General features: G+C 40.2%; 2 protein-coding genes across 2 annotated transcripts in view; one reads left to right on the top strand and one right to left on the bottom strand.

Annotated features, from left to right (window-relative positions):
• Positions 1 to 16,006, bottom strand: part of ints6l (integrator complex subunit 6 like) — a 173,105-nt gene that overhangs the window by 128,172 nt on the left and 28,927 nt on the right. The gene's annotated exons all lie outside the window — the stretch shown is intronic.
• Positions 2,679 to 14,824, top strand: cab39l1 (calcium binding protein 39, like 1). Its single transcript, XM_062045428.1, has 9 exons — positions 2,679 to 3,064; positions 3,437 to 3,570; positions 3,958 to 4,122; positions 4,924 to 5,042; positions 10,170 to 10,338; positions 10,416 to 10,475; positions 10,550 to 10,615; positions 10,701 to 10,844; positions 12,333 to 14,824. Exons 2-9 carry the CDS (start codon positions 3,454 to 3,456, stop codon positions 12,522 to 12,524), a joined length of 1,032 nt encoding a protein of 343 aa, XP_061901412.1. The 5' UTR covers positions 2,679 to 3,064; positions 3,437 to 3,453; the 3' UTR covers positions 12,525 to 14,824.

Below are 16,006 nucleotides of genomic sequence, written 5' to 3'. Positions count from 1 at the left end.
TTGAAATGTCCTTATTTTTGAAGGAAAAGCACTGTACTTTTCAATGAAGATAACTTTAAACTAGTCTTGACTTTAAAGAAATACACTCTATACATTGCTAATGTGGTAAATGACTATTCTAGCTGCAAATGTCTGGTTTTTGGTACAATATCTACATAGGTGTATAGAGGCCCATTTCCAGCAACTATCACTCCAGTGTTCTAATGGTACAATGTGTTTGCTCATTGGCTCAGAAGGCTAATTGATGATTAGAAAACCCTTGTGCAATCATGTTCACACATCTGAAAACAGTTTAGCTCGTTACAGAAGCTACAAAACTGACCTTCCTTTGAGCAGATTGAGTTTCTGGAGCATCACATTTGTGGGGTCAATTAAACGCTCAAAATGGCCAGAAAAAGAGAACTTTCATCTGAAACTCGACAGTCTATTCTTGTTCTTAGAAATGAAGGCTATTCCACAAAATTGTTTGGGTGACCCCAAACTTTTGAACGGTAGTGTACATATATACAGTACACATATATACTTATAAATATATATACGTACATCTACATGTATACACTCAATCATTCATACACATATATACACACATATTTAATACATGTATAGATATACATGTATATATATACACATATAGACACATATTTTTACATACACACATACATACATATATATACACATGAACTAAATTGGAAATTGTATTAAGATTAGTGCGGTGCTACTGATCCTAACATATATCGAGAAATAACTGTGTGGTGTATTTTTCCTTTTTGGAACAAGGATCCAGGAAGTATATGTTTTTTTCTCCTAAAAAACACCTTTGCATGTTTTACAGAAGTTGATCAGTGTTTTAAATATGACTTTAAGGCACTCCGCAATACTGAAACCTAAAAGTGTTGCAGCTTTACTGTGTTGTTAAGCAAAACAACTTTCTTGAAAGTTGAGAACAAAAAGAAAGGTTGACATTCCAACTTGCCGGTAGGGGTGGGCGGGTCGATCCAAATATCGATACCAGGGTATTATCAATATTGAATCGATACTACTGTGGTGAGATCGATATTTGTTGTTCTCTTAAGTCTATTTCCACATATATCAACATGTTTTGTGTTGTGTCATTTACAAACTCAGAGAATCATTCATTGGAGCTTTAAATGATTTGAATTAGAGCCTAGTAGTTTTAAATGTTTTTTTTTTAACTTATTTTGCACTGTTTGGATGTGCATCATCATCATCATCATTTCATCATTTCTTTTTATTCCTTTCATGAAAATGCATATATACAAGCCATATACAGTTGACACTTTCATTGTTTTTTTTGTTTCTTGTACATTTCCATGATCAGAAAGGAGCAGATGGAAGAATACTATTCTTATATTTATCTGCCCCCTTTTTAACACAAATTATTTTAGATGACTTTATCACTGTTCCCCCCACCAACACCCCAACTCCAACATACTTTTAATTTTCGTTTAAGCACTTTCAAAATGACACGTCCAATTAAAATCAAAAATCAGTTTGATATAACTCCAGTTGTCTCTTTTTGTAACTCTTTTTAAATTCAAAGATATTCTTGCAACTTTTTAAGTCTTTGTCTAGAGAATTCCATGCTTTCACACCAGCAACAGACAAGCACATTTGCTTCAAATTTGTTCGCACTCTTGGATGTTTAAAATCATACGGCCTTCTGTCGTTCTCATCTTCCGACGTGAACACAAATAACTTTTGTAAGTCCTTTGGAAGAACTTTATTTCTAGCTTTGATTATCACTAATAGAGTATGCAATTCTACAATGTCTTTTAGTTTTAATATTCCTGACCTAATGAAGAGTGGATTTGTGTGGTCTCTATATCCTACTGTAAAAAATATATGAATTGCTCTTTTCTGTAAAAGAAATAAAGGCATTATGTTGCTGTGATATGTATTTCCCATATTTCTGCACAATAATTAAAATAAGGTAGAATAATTGAGCAATATAACATTCTCATTGTATTATACGGGAAACTGTATTTAACCTTGTTCAAAATAAATAAGCTTTTAGATACCTTATTTTTCACATGCAGTATATGAGCTTTCCATGTCAACTTTTCATCTAAGATGACCCCAAGAAATCTGATTTCAGACACCTTCTCAATTTTCACATTGTTTATGGATAAACAAAAAGCATCCAATAGAAATAAACAATTGTATTATTTTGTTGATAAATAGTTATACAGTGTTAAGGTTTGTTGATAGAAAAATATTTTGCCTAAAATCTTTGTTATGTGTTTCATTCTGATTCTATATTCATGATCAACTCAATGAAGGCACAATCACAAAATCATTAAAATATTTTGATTTTTTATTTTATTTTATAAAAAAGTATAAGCAATACTACATTTACTTATTATTGCTCCAACACCCCCCGCGATCCCGAAAGGGACAAGCGGTAGGAAATGGATGGATGGATTGCTTGATACTAACATTGGCCGTATCGCAACAGAATATTGGTATTAAACGTGATACATGTCCTACAGCTAAACTTTAGATGTACTTTATTTCTATTTCAGGACATCCCTGTTAATTGTTGTCATGTACTGTGGAATTGATCTACCCAAACATAACACATGTATTTATAAAACAAGGATACGTTTGAGTGGGCGTTTAAAAAAACAACCAAAAAACAAATGTAGCTTACTGTAAACACGATTGGCTTAAACCTACGTCAATCATTCCGTGGGTCAAAACATACCCACTGACTCGAGATGACGACCGAGAAGAGGACGAGACTTTCAACAGTCGACAACAGGGAAATTAAGTTGTCAGGCTAGCTAGCTAGGTTGGTGACAGGCGGTCCACAGTAGCCCAATTTAGTTTAAGCAGCATCGCTATGACGGTCGTCCGTAAGACACATCAATAGCCGTTTTTTGCTTCGGAGTTAGACACCAAAGCTACTGATCTGAGATAAGGTTACTCGCGTTTAACGCAACTTAACCGTGAAACCGGAAAGTCGGACAAGTTGCTAGCCTGCTAGCTTACTATTAGCCATCAAGCGTACACCAACTTCCAAACTTCACATCACATTCGCTAGGTGAGTTTTGACACTTTTCAGACTATTTTATATAAATAATGTTGTTTTCTGTACCGCCCGTCTACTAATAAACATCGTTTTTCGCTATGGCTGCTGTAGGTCACAAGCTAGCCCAACTTTTGTCGAAGAACATTGCTGCAGCTCGGAAATATATTCTTTAACGAGACATGGCAATTATTAAAACGTCAAGTTAATTGTCAGTCTTTAGAACAAATTGTGGTAGGTTTATATATTTGCCTCGCACATGTCTTAATAGTTTATTACATAAAGTATCGACTTTGCAGCAAGCAGTAACGTACGGTAGCCGTGGCCTTGCTTTCCTCAGGTGTGCGTTTTGCAGCCATTTCCTCACGGTGTGTTTCTTTTTCACAGAGATTACCTACTCAGTCATGCCTTTTCCGTTTGGGAAATCTCAGAAGAGTCCAGCAGAAATAGTGAGGAGTTTGAAGGAAAATGTTGCATACATGGAAAAGCTGGACGCTGGTGAAAGTAAAAAGTGTGAAAAGGTAAGATGTCTATCTGCCTTCTTCATCCAGGTCATTGTATTCTCAGGGTATTCAATCGATCACAACTGTCTGTACTGGTTTGTCCTAGAAGACGTTTCACCTCTCATCCAAGTGGGCTTTATCAGTTATTGCTCATAAACTTAGATTGGCCAGCTCTAGTTTGACCAAGATAGATCCAATCCAATAAATCTGACTAATCTAAAGTCGTAGATCTGTCCAATCTAAGAGCATGAACTATTGAAGCCTACTTGGATGAGCGGTGAAATGTCTTCTAAGACAAACTAAACAGTCCAGTTGCAATCGATTGAATGCCTTGAGAATGTGTAAAGGTAAACGCTAGTTTATGATCACTGTATATAACTTGAAGATTCACTATGCACTTCTTAGGTTGCAGAGGAGGCGTCTAAAAATCTAGCTTCTCTGAAGGAGGTTCTTAGCGGAACAGGTGACAAGGAACCTCAGACTGAAGCGGTGGCTCAGCTCGCACAGGAGCTGTACAACACTAACCTCCTCATTTCACTCATTGCAAATTTGCAGCGGATTGACTTTGAGGTAGGACACATGCTCGTTATGTCAAAAAGTATGGGTTTGCAGGTAGGAATGGCTATTGTTGACATAATAAGCGATACCCGTGGCCAAACGGTGCCGGTGTCTAAGCCGGTGCTTTTAAAGAAGTAAATCATACCTATTTTCTCCAAACCCATACCTTTTTTTGTTTTTACTGAATTTTAGGACATGCAACTTGAACAGAATAGTAATTTAAATACTGCCACTATATACATGCAACAAGTAATACATTCATTTGCATGAACTAAAATCCACAACACATTGTCATAATTATCAAAACAAAAGCAGTAGCAATACAGAACACTGAAAATATGCTAGTTTTCACAGTTGTGTAGAGACAGGAGCATAGTATTGTGTAAAGTTCTCAGCTATCATTCATAGGTTGGGCTTTAGGGGGCAGTAATGTTTGCATTGCTGAGTTGAGGCCAGCATGAGAGTGAAGAAGAGTTTTTAGTAAGTTGGAAGTATAGACTGTGTCTGTCCAATAAGAACTATAGGTGTTTTGTGCATGCCAATAAAAGGCTGACTCATGTAATTTTGTTTCATTGTCATTCGGCTGACTTTGCTTAAAAGGGGAACTGCACTTTTTTCGTATAGCTAAATGAAATTTGCTACATTTAGCACAGAAAAGACACACAATAGCGACTTAGTTGTTAAGTTTGGTTACTCATGTTTACATTTGCATAAGAGCCATTATGAAACCGAGTTTTGGTACTTATCCCCATTTGCAAGCAATTATGTCATTAGGACCATTCGACTTAGTGGTTTCTTTTTTTTTTTACACAGGGAAAGAAAGATGTGGTTCATCTGTTCAGTAACATTGTGAGACGACAGATTGGCACCCGCACTCCGACGGTGGAATACATCTCCACGCACCAACAGATCCTCTTCATGCTTCTAAAAGGGTACGTTCACCTCTCATCACATGCAAGGAGAAACCGATGTTATCTTATACCAAATGTGTTAATTTAGGATTAGAATTTACCTGTTGAAACACTATTCTGACGCATGCCTTGTGAATTTCTAAGCCATGCAGAATATGTTTCAACAGCTCCCTACATGCAGCGAGCAGGAACTTGTGTGTGTTGAGCAAAAAAAGCTGTTTTTGGCACTCTAAAATGAAACCATCTCGCTTGAGTTGTGGATTTTTAAGCTGTATTGAGTTATAGAGTCAGCTGCGGCTGCTGTCTGACGGTCAATGACGTCCCTCTTTGTCGGCTTCATTCGCGTGACCCAGATCAAATAATCGAGTACAACACCAGTGTCCTGCAATAAATCCTCCTTCACGGAAATGTTTACTGTATTTCTTTCCATGGTCACATTGCAAAGCTTCAGTTGTAATTAATTTACAGTGGAATCCTAAAGACTGAACACAGTACATTTGTTGATGCTGCACCTGGATTTTGTTGGTATTTAAAAACATTTCCTGTATTCAAAAAACATTTAACTGTAATAACCAATAGCCTTCATTTGTATTTGTCCAAGAGTCAACATTTTTCATAAGACTGTGAGGGCAGGTTCGTGGGTAGTGTGTGGGGTCTCGATCAGGGATATTCAACTCCATTGTTCTGGGGGGGGGGGGTCAAAGTTACAGAAAGCTAAGGACCGGGGGAGGCAGGACTTTTCCCTTCACTATGATTCTTAGTTTGTGTATTCCTGAGAACCAGCGTCCTGTGCAGAACACATTTGATTATTGTTTATTTACTTTGCCGATAACAGAAATACATTACAGTTCCGTTGTAAACACCGCGCAGCATTCAAGGAAGTGGAAAATGGTCATGCAAGGGTAAAAAGAAGGTAACCGCTGTATGTTGACAACAAAGGTGGGTTGCTCGATACATATAACAAAAGTAATCCATCCATCCATCCATCTTCAACCGCTTATCCGGAATCGGGTCGCGGGGACAACAGCTCCAGCAAAGACCCCCAGACTTCCCTCTCCAGAGCAACATTTGCGACTTCCTCCTGGGGAATCCCGAAGCGTTCCCAGGCCAGAGAGGAGATGTAATCCCCCCATCTGGTCCTTGGCCTGCCGCGGGGCCTCCTCCCAGTGGGACGTGCAACGAGGACCTCCCTAGGGAGACGCTCGTGAGGCATCCGCACGAGATGCCCGAACCACCTAAGCTGGCTCCTTTCCAAGCGAAGGAGCAGCGGCTCTACTCCGAGTCTCTCTCGGGTGACTGCACTTCTCACCCTATCTCTAAGGGAGATGCCAGCCACCCTTCTGAGGAAACTCATTTCGGCCACTTGTATCCGCGATCTTATTCTTTCGGTCATTACCCACACTTCATGACCATAGGTGAGAGTAGGAATGTAGATAGCTCGGTAGACCGAGAGCTTTGCCTTCTGGCTCAGCTCCCGTTTCGTCACAACAGTGCGGCAGAGAGACTGCAATACTGCCCCAGCTGCTCCGATTCTCCGGCTGATTTCCTTCTCCATCTTTCCCTCACTCGTGAACAAGACCCCGAGATACTTAAACTCCTCCACCTGGGACAGAGTCCTGTCCCCTACCCGGACTGTACAAACCATCGGTTTCCTGCTGAGAACCATGGCCTCAGATTTGGAGATGCTGATCCTCATTCCAGCCGCTGAACACTCGGCTGCGAACCGATCCAGTGAGAGCTGAAGTTCACGAACCGAAGGTGCCATCAGGACCACATCATCTGCAAACAGCAGTGACGCAGACGTATACCCTCTCCGCCATGGCCACGACTCCGCCTAGAAATCCTGTCCATGAAAATCACAAACAGGATAGGTGACAGAGCGCAGCCCTGGCGGAGACCAACCCCCACTGGAAACGGATCCGACTTACATCCAAGCACCCGGACACAACTCTCGCTTTGGTTGTACAGAGATTGGATGGCCCTCAGCAGGGTTCCCCTCACTCCGTACTCCCTCAGCACCTCCCACAAGATCTCCCGAGGGACGCGGTCATACGCCTTCTCCAAATCCACAAAACACATGTAGACTGGATAGGCATACTCCCAGGCCCTCTCCAGGATTCCCGCAAGCGTAAAGAGTTGGTCAGTTGTTCCACGACCAGGACGGAATCCACATTGCTCCTCTTGAATCTGAGGTTCGACTATCGGCCGGACCCTCCTTTCCAGTACCTTGGCGTAAACTTTCCCAGGGAGGCTGAGTAGTGTGATACCCCTGTAATTAGCACACACCCTCTGGTCCCCCTTTTTGAAAAGGGGAACCACCACCCCAGTCTGCCACTCCCTCGGTACTGTCCCAGACTTCCACGCAATGTTAAAAAGGCGTATCAACCAAGACAGCCCATCAACACCCAGAGCCTTCAGCATTTCTGGACGGATCTCGTCAACCCCCGGAGCTTTGCCACTGTGGAGTTGTCTAACTACCTCAGTGACATCACTCCGAGAGATCGATGTCGATCCCCCATCATCCTCAGGCCCTGCTCCTATCAGGGAGGGTGTGTCTGATGTATTTGGGTTCAGGAGTTCCTCAAAGTGCTCTTTCCAACGCCCTACGACTTCCTCACTTGAAGTCAGCAAAGTCCCATCCTTGCCGTACACAGCTTGGATGGTTCCCTGCTTCCCCCTCCTGAGGTGCCGTATGGTCTTCCAGAACAGCTTTGGTGCCGCCCGATAGTCCTTCTCCATGGATTCCCCGAACTGCTCCCACACCCTCTGCTTAGCCTCGTCCACAGCCACAGCCGCTGCCCTTCGGGCCCGTCGGTACCTTGCAACTGCCTCCGGAGTCCCCCGGGATAACATACCCCGGTAGGACTCCTTCTTCAGTCGGACGGCTTCCCTGACCACCACTGTCCACCAGGGTGTTCGAGGGTTACCGCCCCTTGAGGCACCTAAGACCTTCTGGCCACAGCTCGCAGCTGCAGCTTTAGCAATAGAGGCTTTGAACATTGCCCAATCCTGTTCAATGTCCCCAACCTCCACAGGGATGGCAGAGAAGTCCCGCCGGAGGTGGGAGTTGAAGTCCTTCCGGACAGAGGACTCCTCCAAACGTTCCCAGTTCACCCGCACTACACGCTTGGGTTTGCCAGGTCTGTCCAGAGGTTGCCCCCGCCATCTAACCCAACTCACCACCAGATGGTGATCAGTTGACAGTTCAGCCCCTCTCTTCACCCGAGTGTCCAAAACATACGGCCTCAGATCAGCTGATACGATTACAAAATCAATCATTGATCTTTGGCCTAGGGTGCTCTGGTACCAGGTACACCTATGAGCATCCTTATGCTTGAACATGGTGTTTGTTATCGCAAGTCCGTGACTAGCACAGAAGTCCAATAACAATCCACCACTCAGGTTCAGATCAGGGAGACCGTTCCTCCCAATCACGCCAGTCCAAGTATCACTGTCATTGCCCACGTGCGCGTTGAAGTCCCCCAGCAAGACTATGGAATCCCCTGCCGGCGCCCCATACAGGACCCCATGCAAGGTATCCAAGAAGGCTGAATACTCTGAACTCCTGTTTGGTGCGTATGCACAAACAACAGTCAGAGTTTTCCCCCCTCCAACCCTAAGGCGAAGGGAGGCGACCCTCTTGTCCACTGGGGTGAACTCCAACGTACAGGCACTCAGCCGGGGACTCGTGAGTATCCCCACACCCGCCTGTGCCCTCACACCCTGAGCAACTCCAGAAGTGAACAAGGTCCATCCCTTGTCCAGGAGTGTGGTTTCAGAGCCCTTGCTATGCGTAGAGGTAAGCCCCACCAGATCCAACCGGTAGCGCTCCACCTCTCGCACCAGCTCAGGCTCCTTCCCCACCAGCGTAGAGACGTTCCACGTCCCGAAAGTCAGCCTCTGCTGCCCCGAATTGGTCCGTCCGGAGCCTCCACTTTCACTGCCATCCACTTGGCAGCGCACCCGACCCCACTGGTTCCGACCGCGGGTGGTGGGCCCACGTGGCAGAGAAGATGGTGTGTCCACGTAGCTTCTTCGGGCTGTGCCCGGCCGGGCTCCGTGGCAAGCCCGGCCACCAGGCGCTCGCTGACGAGCCCTACCTCCGGGCCTAGCTCCGGAGGAGGGCCCCGGGCTTCCTCCGGGCCGGGTAACGCATCCTCTTTTAGTGTAGTTCATGGGGGGTATCGTAACCCTGATGGGGGGGGGCATTCGGGTGCTACACCTTGCCCAAGGGTGACCCGGAACTATGTAAGGCAGGGGCGTTCAACTCCCTGAGGCTTAATACAAGCCCACATACCTATCAACAAAAGTAATGATACCAAGTATTATATCAGTATATTGTTGATACTTTTTTATTATCACAAAATCTTTTGTCATTATTCTTAACAAACTCAGAACATAATTCCATGTGTACAGGAGGGCTTTAAGGACAAAAAACAAAATATATAAATCAGACCCAATAATAGGAAATCATTTAAATATATGTTTGATATTGTTACAATACCATCCTGTGTTTTTGTCTGATTATAAATGTGATCGAAATTTTTATCATACAATGATCTTGAAAAAAACATTACCGGTATGGTCAATACTACCCCTGCAACTTCTTGGTATTGCATCGATACCCAAATTTGTAGTATCATCCAAAGCTAATGTAAAATATCAAAACAACAGAAAAATAAGTGTTTATTATATTTTAACACAAGTGCAAATAGAAACATGTTACAACACAAAATAATTCATTAACTGTGATTTAGCAAGTAGATTAATAATAGTTTTGGTGAAATAAAACATACCAAAAATGATGCAATGTTACTGCCTGTCAGCCTCCAAATTAGAAGCTTTTGTAACCTGTTTTGAAATGGGTCTATTATCATTTACATACCTAAAAATATATTGTGATGTATATTGTTATGGCAGGAGGCTGCAATATACTGTATATCTCAATATAGGTTTTAGACCATATCGCCCATCCTTATCTGTGGTGGCGTTATAAAACAAATAAATTACACCTTTTTAGATGCTCAGTGAGCTGAAGTAAGATTTTATTGTTGTATGCAGACAAGTCAGTGGACTTTCCAAAGTGTCCGACCTGCTTATCCCTCATGAAAATGAGCTGGTACTGACTGACTGATTGCACATGTACAGTTATGAGAACGCAGAAGTGGCTCTGAACTGTGGAATGATGCTGAGGGAGTGTCTCCGCCACGAGCCACTGGCGAAGACGATTCTCCTCTCTGAAGAGTTCTACAGTTTCTTCCGATATGTGGAACTGTCCACCTTCGACATAGCCTCAGATGCTTTTGCATCATTCAAGGTATGCATGAACAAAATTCTCTCTGTCCAACTTTGTCAAACATGTCTTTTAATATCCTGGTTTTTCTACCCTGGCAGGATCTGCTGACAAGACACAAGCTTATGTGTGCTGATTTCTTAGAGACCAAATATGAACGGGTAAGTACGCAAATGCACTATTTTAGCACAGCTCAAGAAAGTAAGCATTAACATTGCTTTAATGTGTTCGTCAGGTTTTTACAGAATATGAGAAGCTCCTGCATTCTGAAAATTATGTCACCAAACGACAGTCTTTGAAGGTAACACCTACCCCGGTTTAACATAAATCAAAATTGTCTGAGCTTTTGTTTTTCGTCTATAATAAAGTTCATAAATAATTTTCAGCTCCTTGGAGAACTTTTGCTGGACAGACACAACTTCACTGTCATGAAAAAGTACATCAGTCGAGCAGATAACTTGAAGATGATGATGAACATGCTAAGAGATAACAGTCGAAACATCCAGTTTGAAGCCTTCCACGTCTTCAAGGTGTGTGTGCTTTTTGTTTTGTAATGTTTATGTGAAGTATCATTTATTTGTATGAGACTGGTCTTGCGGTCTAATCATCGATGGGGCAATTTGTCATGCATACATAATTTAGGAACAAGTTGACAGACATTGTAATATTTATTTTCTCAGATAGTTTTAGTTTTTGAAGTAGTAGTAAAGTAGTACACATTTTTTGGGAAATGATTTATCACTTGGCTAATTGTTATGCATTAGGTTATGAGCCTCTCCTCCGCTAGTTGACGTGGAGAATGTCGGTGAACCCCATATGATCTAACCAAAACATCTGGTTGCTCACACGATAGCATTAACTTATTACTAGCATGACAAAACTTAGTTTTTGCATCCATGAGTTTGACAAAACTCAGTGTGAAGGACAGTGCTGAGAAGAATAATTAAATTAATTGAATACAATTTTTTTTTTTTTAAACACAATTAATTATGTGCGTGTAGCTGACTTAGCCAAGCAACGTAGCACTTGAAGGGGATGTCGAGAAAGGCACTAAAATAATATCTAAACATTTATCTAGACATTATCCATTAAAATCTGAAGAAGTTGCTGATGGTGTCTTTGAGAAAGAAGTAGCTTACAGGAGATACAGTACTGTAAAACTTGGCTCTCCAAGATAAATGCAATACATTATTATTGCATTACTTCATAATACTGTAGTTCTTTGTAGTACATTGTATTATATTGTTTTTATACAATATTTATAGAAAAAAAGCATGTTATATGTTATAATTGCAATGTTTTGGAGGTCGCAGAAATAAATAATTACATTTTATTGTGAACATTGCTTTGAGATACTAGTATTTTGGGTTAAGAGCTGCGTCACAGAACCAATTAAACTTGTAAGCCGAGGTACCACAGTATATACAGTAAAGCTACACAAAAAAAAATCGAGGGAAAAATTGTGATCTCCATTCATACTAACATGAAATTTCATTTCTTAAATATCCATATCTTCCAAAAAAATTAGACTAACGAGTAGCATTATAAATAAACAATCCCATTTTGCGCAAGGATTTCCCCCCTATCCCAAGCAAGGCAATGGCCAGTTGACTCTGTTGCCCTGGCTGATGAAGCTCACTGGATGAAGTGATTGCATGAATTAATTGACTTTCCTTCAGACTTGTCTTTAATACATGCATAAACATACAATGGAGGGATGGATTTTTTGTCTTTCTACTAAAAATGTCCCGTGTCGACTGTCCCGCTGGGACGTCCTGTAAAGAATGGCCATTGAAGTTTCTTAAAACGAATGCACATCGCCCTGGTGTGTTCGTTCACACGTGAAAAAAAATAATCGCAGAGAATCACAATCTCAATCTGAGCAAGAAAATTGTGATTTATATTTTCTGCACAATGGTGCAGGCCAAGTAGTATAGAAGAGCAAGAGAAAATCTCTTATCTGACAATTTTCTTTTTGTGCTTTGACAACACTCTGTGACTTCTCTCTGATCTCACAGGTATTTGTTGCAAACCCTGAGAAGACTCAGCCAGTGCTGGACATCTTGCTGAAGAACCAGGCCAAGCTAGTGGAGTTCCTCACCAATTTCCAGACAGACCGATCTGAGGACGAGCAGTTCTGTGATGAGAAAAACTATCTGATCAAGCAAATCCGGGACTTGAAGAAGCCCACAGCGCCGGAGGAAGCTTGAAGGCTCCCAAAGGTGGTAGATGCAGCACCTGAAGATATCTTTAAGGTCTAGCATTCGTTACAAATTATAGGAACAAAGTAAATATGACTTCCTTCTATTTTTAGTATGGATGAGATTTCCATCCAGTAAACTAAGTGGGCCAAGAACTCTTATATAAACCGTAGTGCTTCACAAGTGTTAAACAGTCCATTCTTGTAACGTTGGACCTTTTAACTGTTACTTTTCAACTTGATGCTAGTAGAGACCTGGGATGACAACATCACCCTATCTGCATCAGCATGAGAACTGGTAGTAAGTTGACAGAATACTGAAGTCTAAATATTTTTGCCTTATTGTTCCTCACATTGGTCATTTCCGGTGCCTGATACAGTTTTTGGCCATCGCCGAAGCCTACCTTACCCGTGCATTTGCAGACACGAGAAGTGAAAATCACAACGACATAGGAATTCATTGATCGTGCTGCGTTTTTAGCCAGCGCTCAGTGAGGCTCGCATGTCTGAAATAGAAACAGGGCAACAGATAATGCTGCAGGGTGTAGCAGCTGTCCCGGTTGCACAAAATACCAATTGATCCTCATGTTTACCAAGCACAAGTTGTCGTGTGCAAAAGAGTGCTAGGGTTACACTGAAAAGCAAAAATTTGAAGTATTCCAAAAGAAAAAAAGCCATACAATTATGAGAATATTTCAATAAAGAGACATATCTGCGGTAGTTATTAGTGTTTGCAACAAGGATGATGACTAAAAACATGTTTGGGCACATCAGGACTATAATTAGTTTAATGAAATTGTTACTACAAGACAACTTACTAAAATTATGATCATCGAATATTTGTTTATGCAAAAGAGAGAATGCTGATCTCAATTTGTTCAATTCATGGAATTCCACATTTACTTATCTTAAATCTTATAATAATATGGCTTTATTTCTTAACATTACATACTTTGTATCTGAACTACCTTTACATAATTTTATTTTATTTTTGTCTTTCTTTTCAGTGTGATGGTAACACTTTTTGTACCGTCTTTCAAACAATAATTACCAAAAGGACAATTCTCAGGCACAGCCCCTTTTTCAAAGCACGTAACAAGTCTGCTTGATAAATGTGTTATTCTGATGCAGATAATATTCTGACCAAAGTACTACCAGTATGTCTAATTTAAGTCAGTTAATGTTTGAGTTCAATTTTCAGAATGGCTTTGACTTGAAATATCTTTCTGGATTCAGACTAATTGAGAATAGAGTACATTTAATATAACGTTTTGGAATATTATATTCGGATAAATGCCACAACCAAATGTGCATTGGTTCTGATGTCACATGCCTGGGTGATATTTATATATTTTTGAATATGTGGTCGTAGTATTATTTAATCCCCTGTGATGCGTCACAAAATCAGACGCAGTATGTTCAGTTTCTTACGGTCACCATTTCATATGTTCAATTACTGCTTTATTTCCACCTTTGGGATTTAAATGTTTAATTTCAAGAGTAATTTTGTTGCGCTCGCAGTCCTCCAGCGTATACCTCAAGGATTTAGAACCTTGTTGTACTTGCTATTCCTTGACATTTCAATTTCATTGGTTTTGTATGCACACATTATATAATGTGATGTGTATGATCAAACTTAAACAGGGTTTTCTTAGGGGGAAACATTTTGAAAATATTTCATTGGGTGGTGCCACATAAATGCTACTCTTAATGAATTGCATTGTGGGACCTGAGAATGAGTGATGCCTTATTGAAACATTGAATGCTTTATTGCGGTCAGGGTCATTTCAACCAAAGTCTTGTCTCGGAAAGGGTACCGGTATTTGAGTTTATGAATTCATTAATAGTTCAACTCTATCATATGTACTTCATAAATATTAGCCTTGATTTAGTCTTTGTCCATTTTACATAGCAATACAATAGTTTCAATGTACAGTACAGGACATTCCTTAGTTTTACAGAGTTTTCACTAGAGGGCGCTCTTACTAACATTTGGCACCTTATTTTATAGTGCTAGTTAAAAACATTTCATGTCTGTAGAATCCTACCTCCATTTGTGAGCATATACAGTAAATCACTGGTAATATAACAGACATTGTAAGACAATATAAAGTGCTAGACCATATATCATTTTATAGTTGACTGTATGTTTCCTTACTTTGGCTCTTCCATTGAAGTATTTTACTATGTGTTGCCTTCCCCCTTTATTTAATCACTTGTGTACTTTGGGTGGAGTCCTATGTACATATTTGTAAAGGAAAAGTGTGGAAACATTCATGGAAATAAACTTTTGTGGCAATTTACCAAAAAGTCTGCATGTTACTATATATTTAACTCTGCCATTATCCCTTTATTCTAACATTGTTAATGCTTAATGGGCCTTCAATGTACAGTAAATACAGCACTATGTGACACCAAATATTTTTTTTAAATAAATTATCTAACTTTAATTTTGTTATGTCTTACATTTGATTGTCCAATGTTGCCAATACTGAAGATTTTGACCGACTGTCAAGTATAAGTTTCCACATCTCTTAAGAGTTAAAAACTTTCCAAAGGAATACATGGGAATTTACAGACATTCAATTCATTGCAACTACTACTTCCAGTACTTACTAGTACAAGTTTACTAGCTCTGGTCGGTTACCATCACACAACAATCACTTCCAAAACTAAAAGCTACACTCAGTGTATTGAAGACTTGGGCTGCAGCTATCAATTATTTTAGTAATCGAGTAATCTATTGATTCGTTTGTTCAAGTAATCGGATAAAACACTTTACAGCCCCAATGTGTATTTTAGGGAAAATAGTTTCAATTAACAATTTATATGCTTGCCATACTTTTCATTCTTTTTTTTCCTAATAAATGCACATCATCATCATTGAAATTACACTTTTAACATGTTTTAACATAAAAAAAAAACAATATTAAACACTCTTTTACTGACTGACTGATTGGATTTTAAAGTTCCGGGCTCTCCATGTGTTCCGGATTTCTAAAATGTTTGATTAGTTTCACTCAAACGAATAATTGAAGCAGCAAAATATAAATCAGACTTTTTCCTAATCGATTTAATCGATCATTTTCATTATGTTGAACTGTGTCACAAATAAAAGTAAACATTTTTTTTTTTATAATTATTGTATTGACCCGAATATGTTTCCAAGACCTGATTTTTTTTTAAATTTTTTATTGTAGAATATAATTTTTTCTACTTAGAATATTATTTTTTCTTCTAAATCTTTTTTTTTTCCTGAATTTGATTGTGTATTCATTTGTAATCGTGTTTTCATTATTGATGAAACGACTGATCTAATCTGTTTGATTACAAGCTAGTGTGCCGCCAATATCTTAAATTGACGTTATAACTGCTCTTCTGCTTGGAGACACTTCCTAGCAGGTTGTCACCGCTGCATCTCTTTGGGTCACCAGTGTGTGAGTGTTAGGAAAAAAAGCTCTGACTTCTTTGGGTAGAAGTCTTTTGACACCA

This window comes from Entelurus aequoreus, linkage group LG04 (genome assembly GCF_033978785.1).
Source record: "Entelurus aequoreus isolate RoL-2023_Sb linkage group LG04, RoL_Eaeq_v1.1, whole genome shotgun sequence".
NCBI lineage: Eukaryota > Metazoa > Chordata > Actinopteri > Syngnathiformes > Syngnathidae > Entelurus > Entelurus aequoreus.
This window is presented reverse-complemented; position numbering and strand designations above follow the sequence as displayed.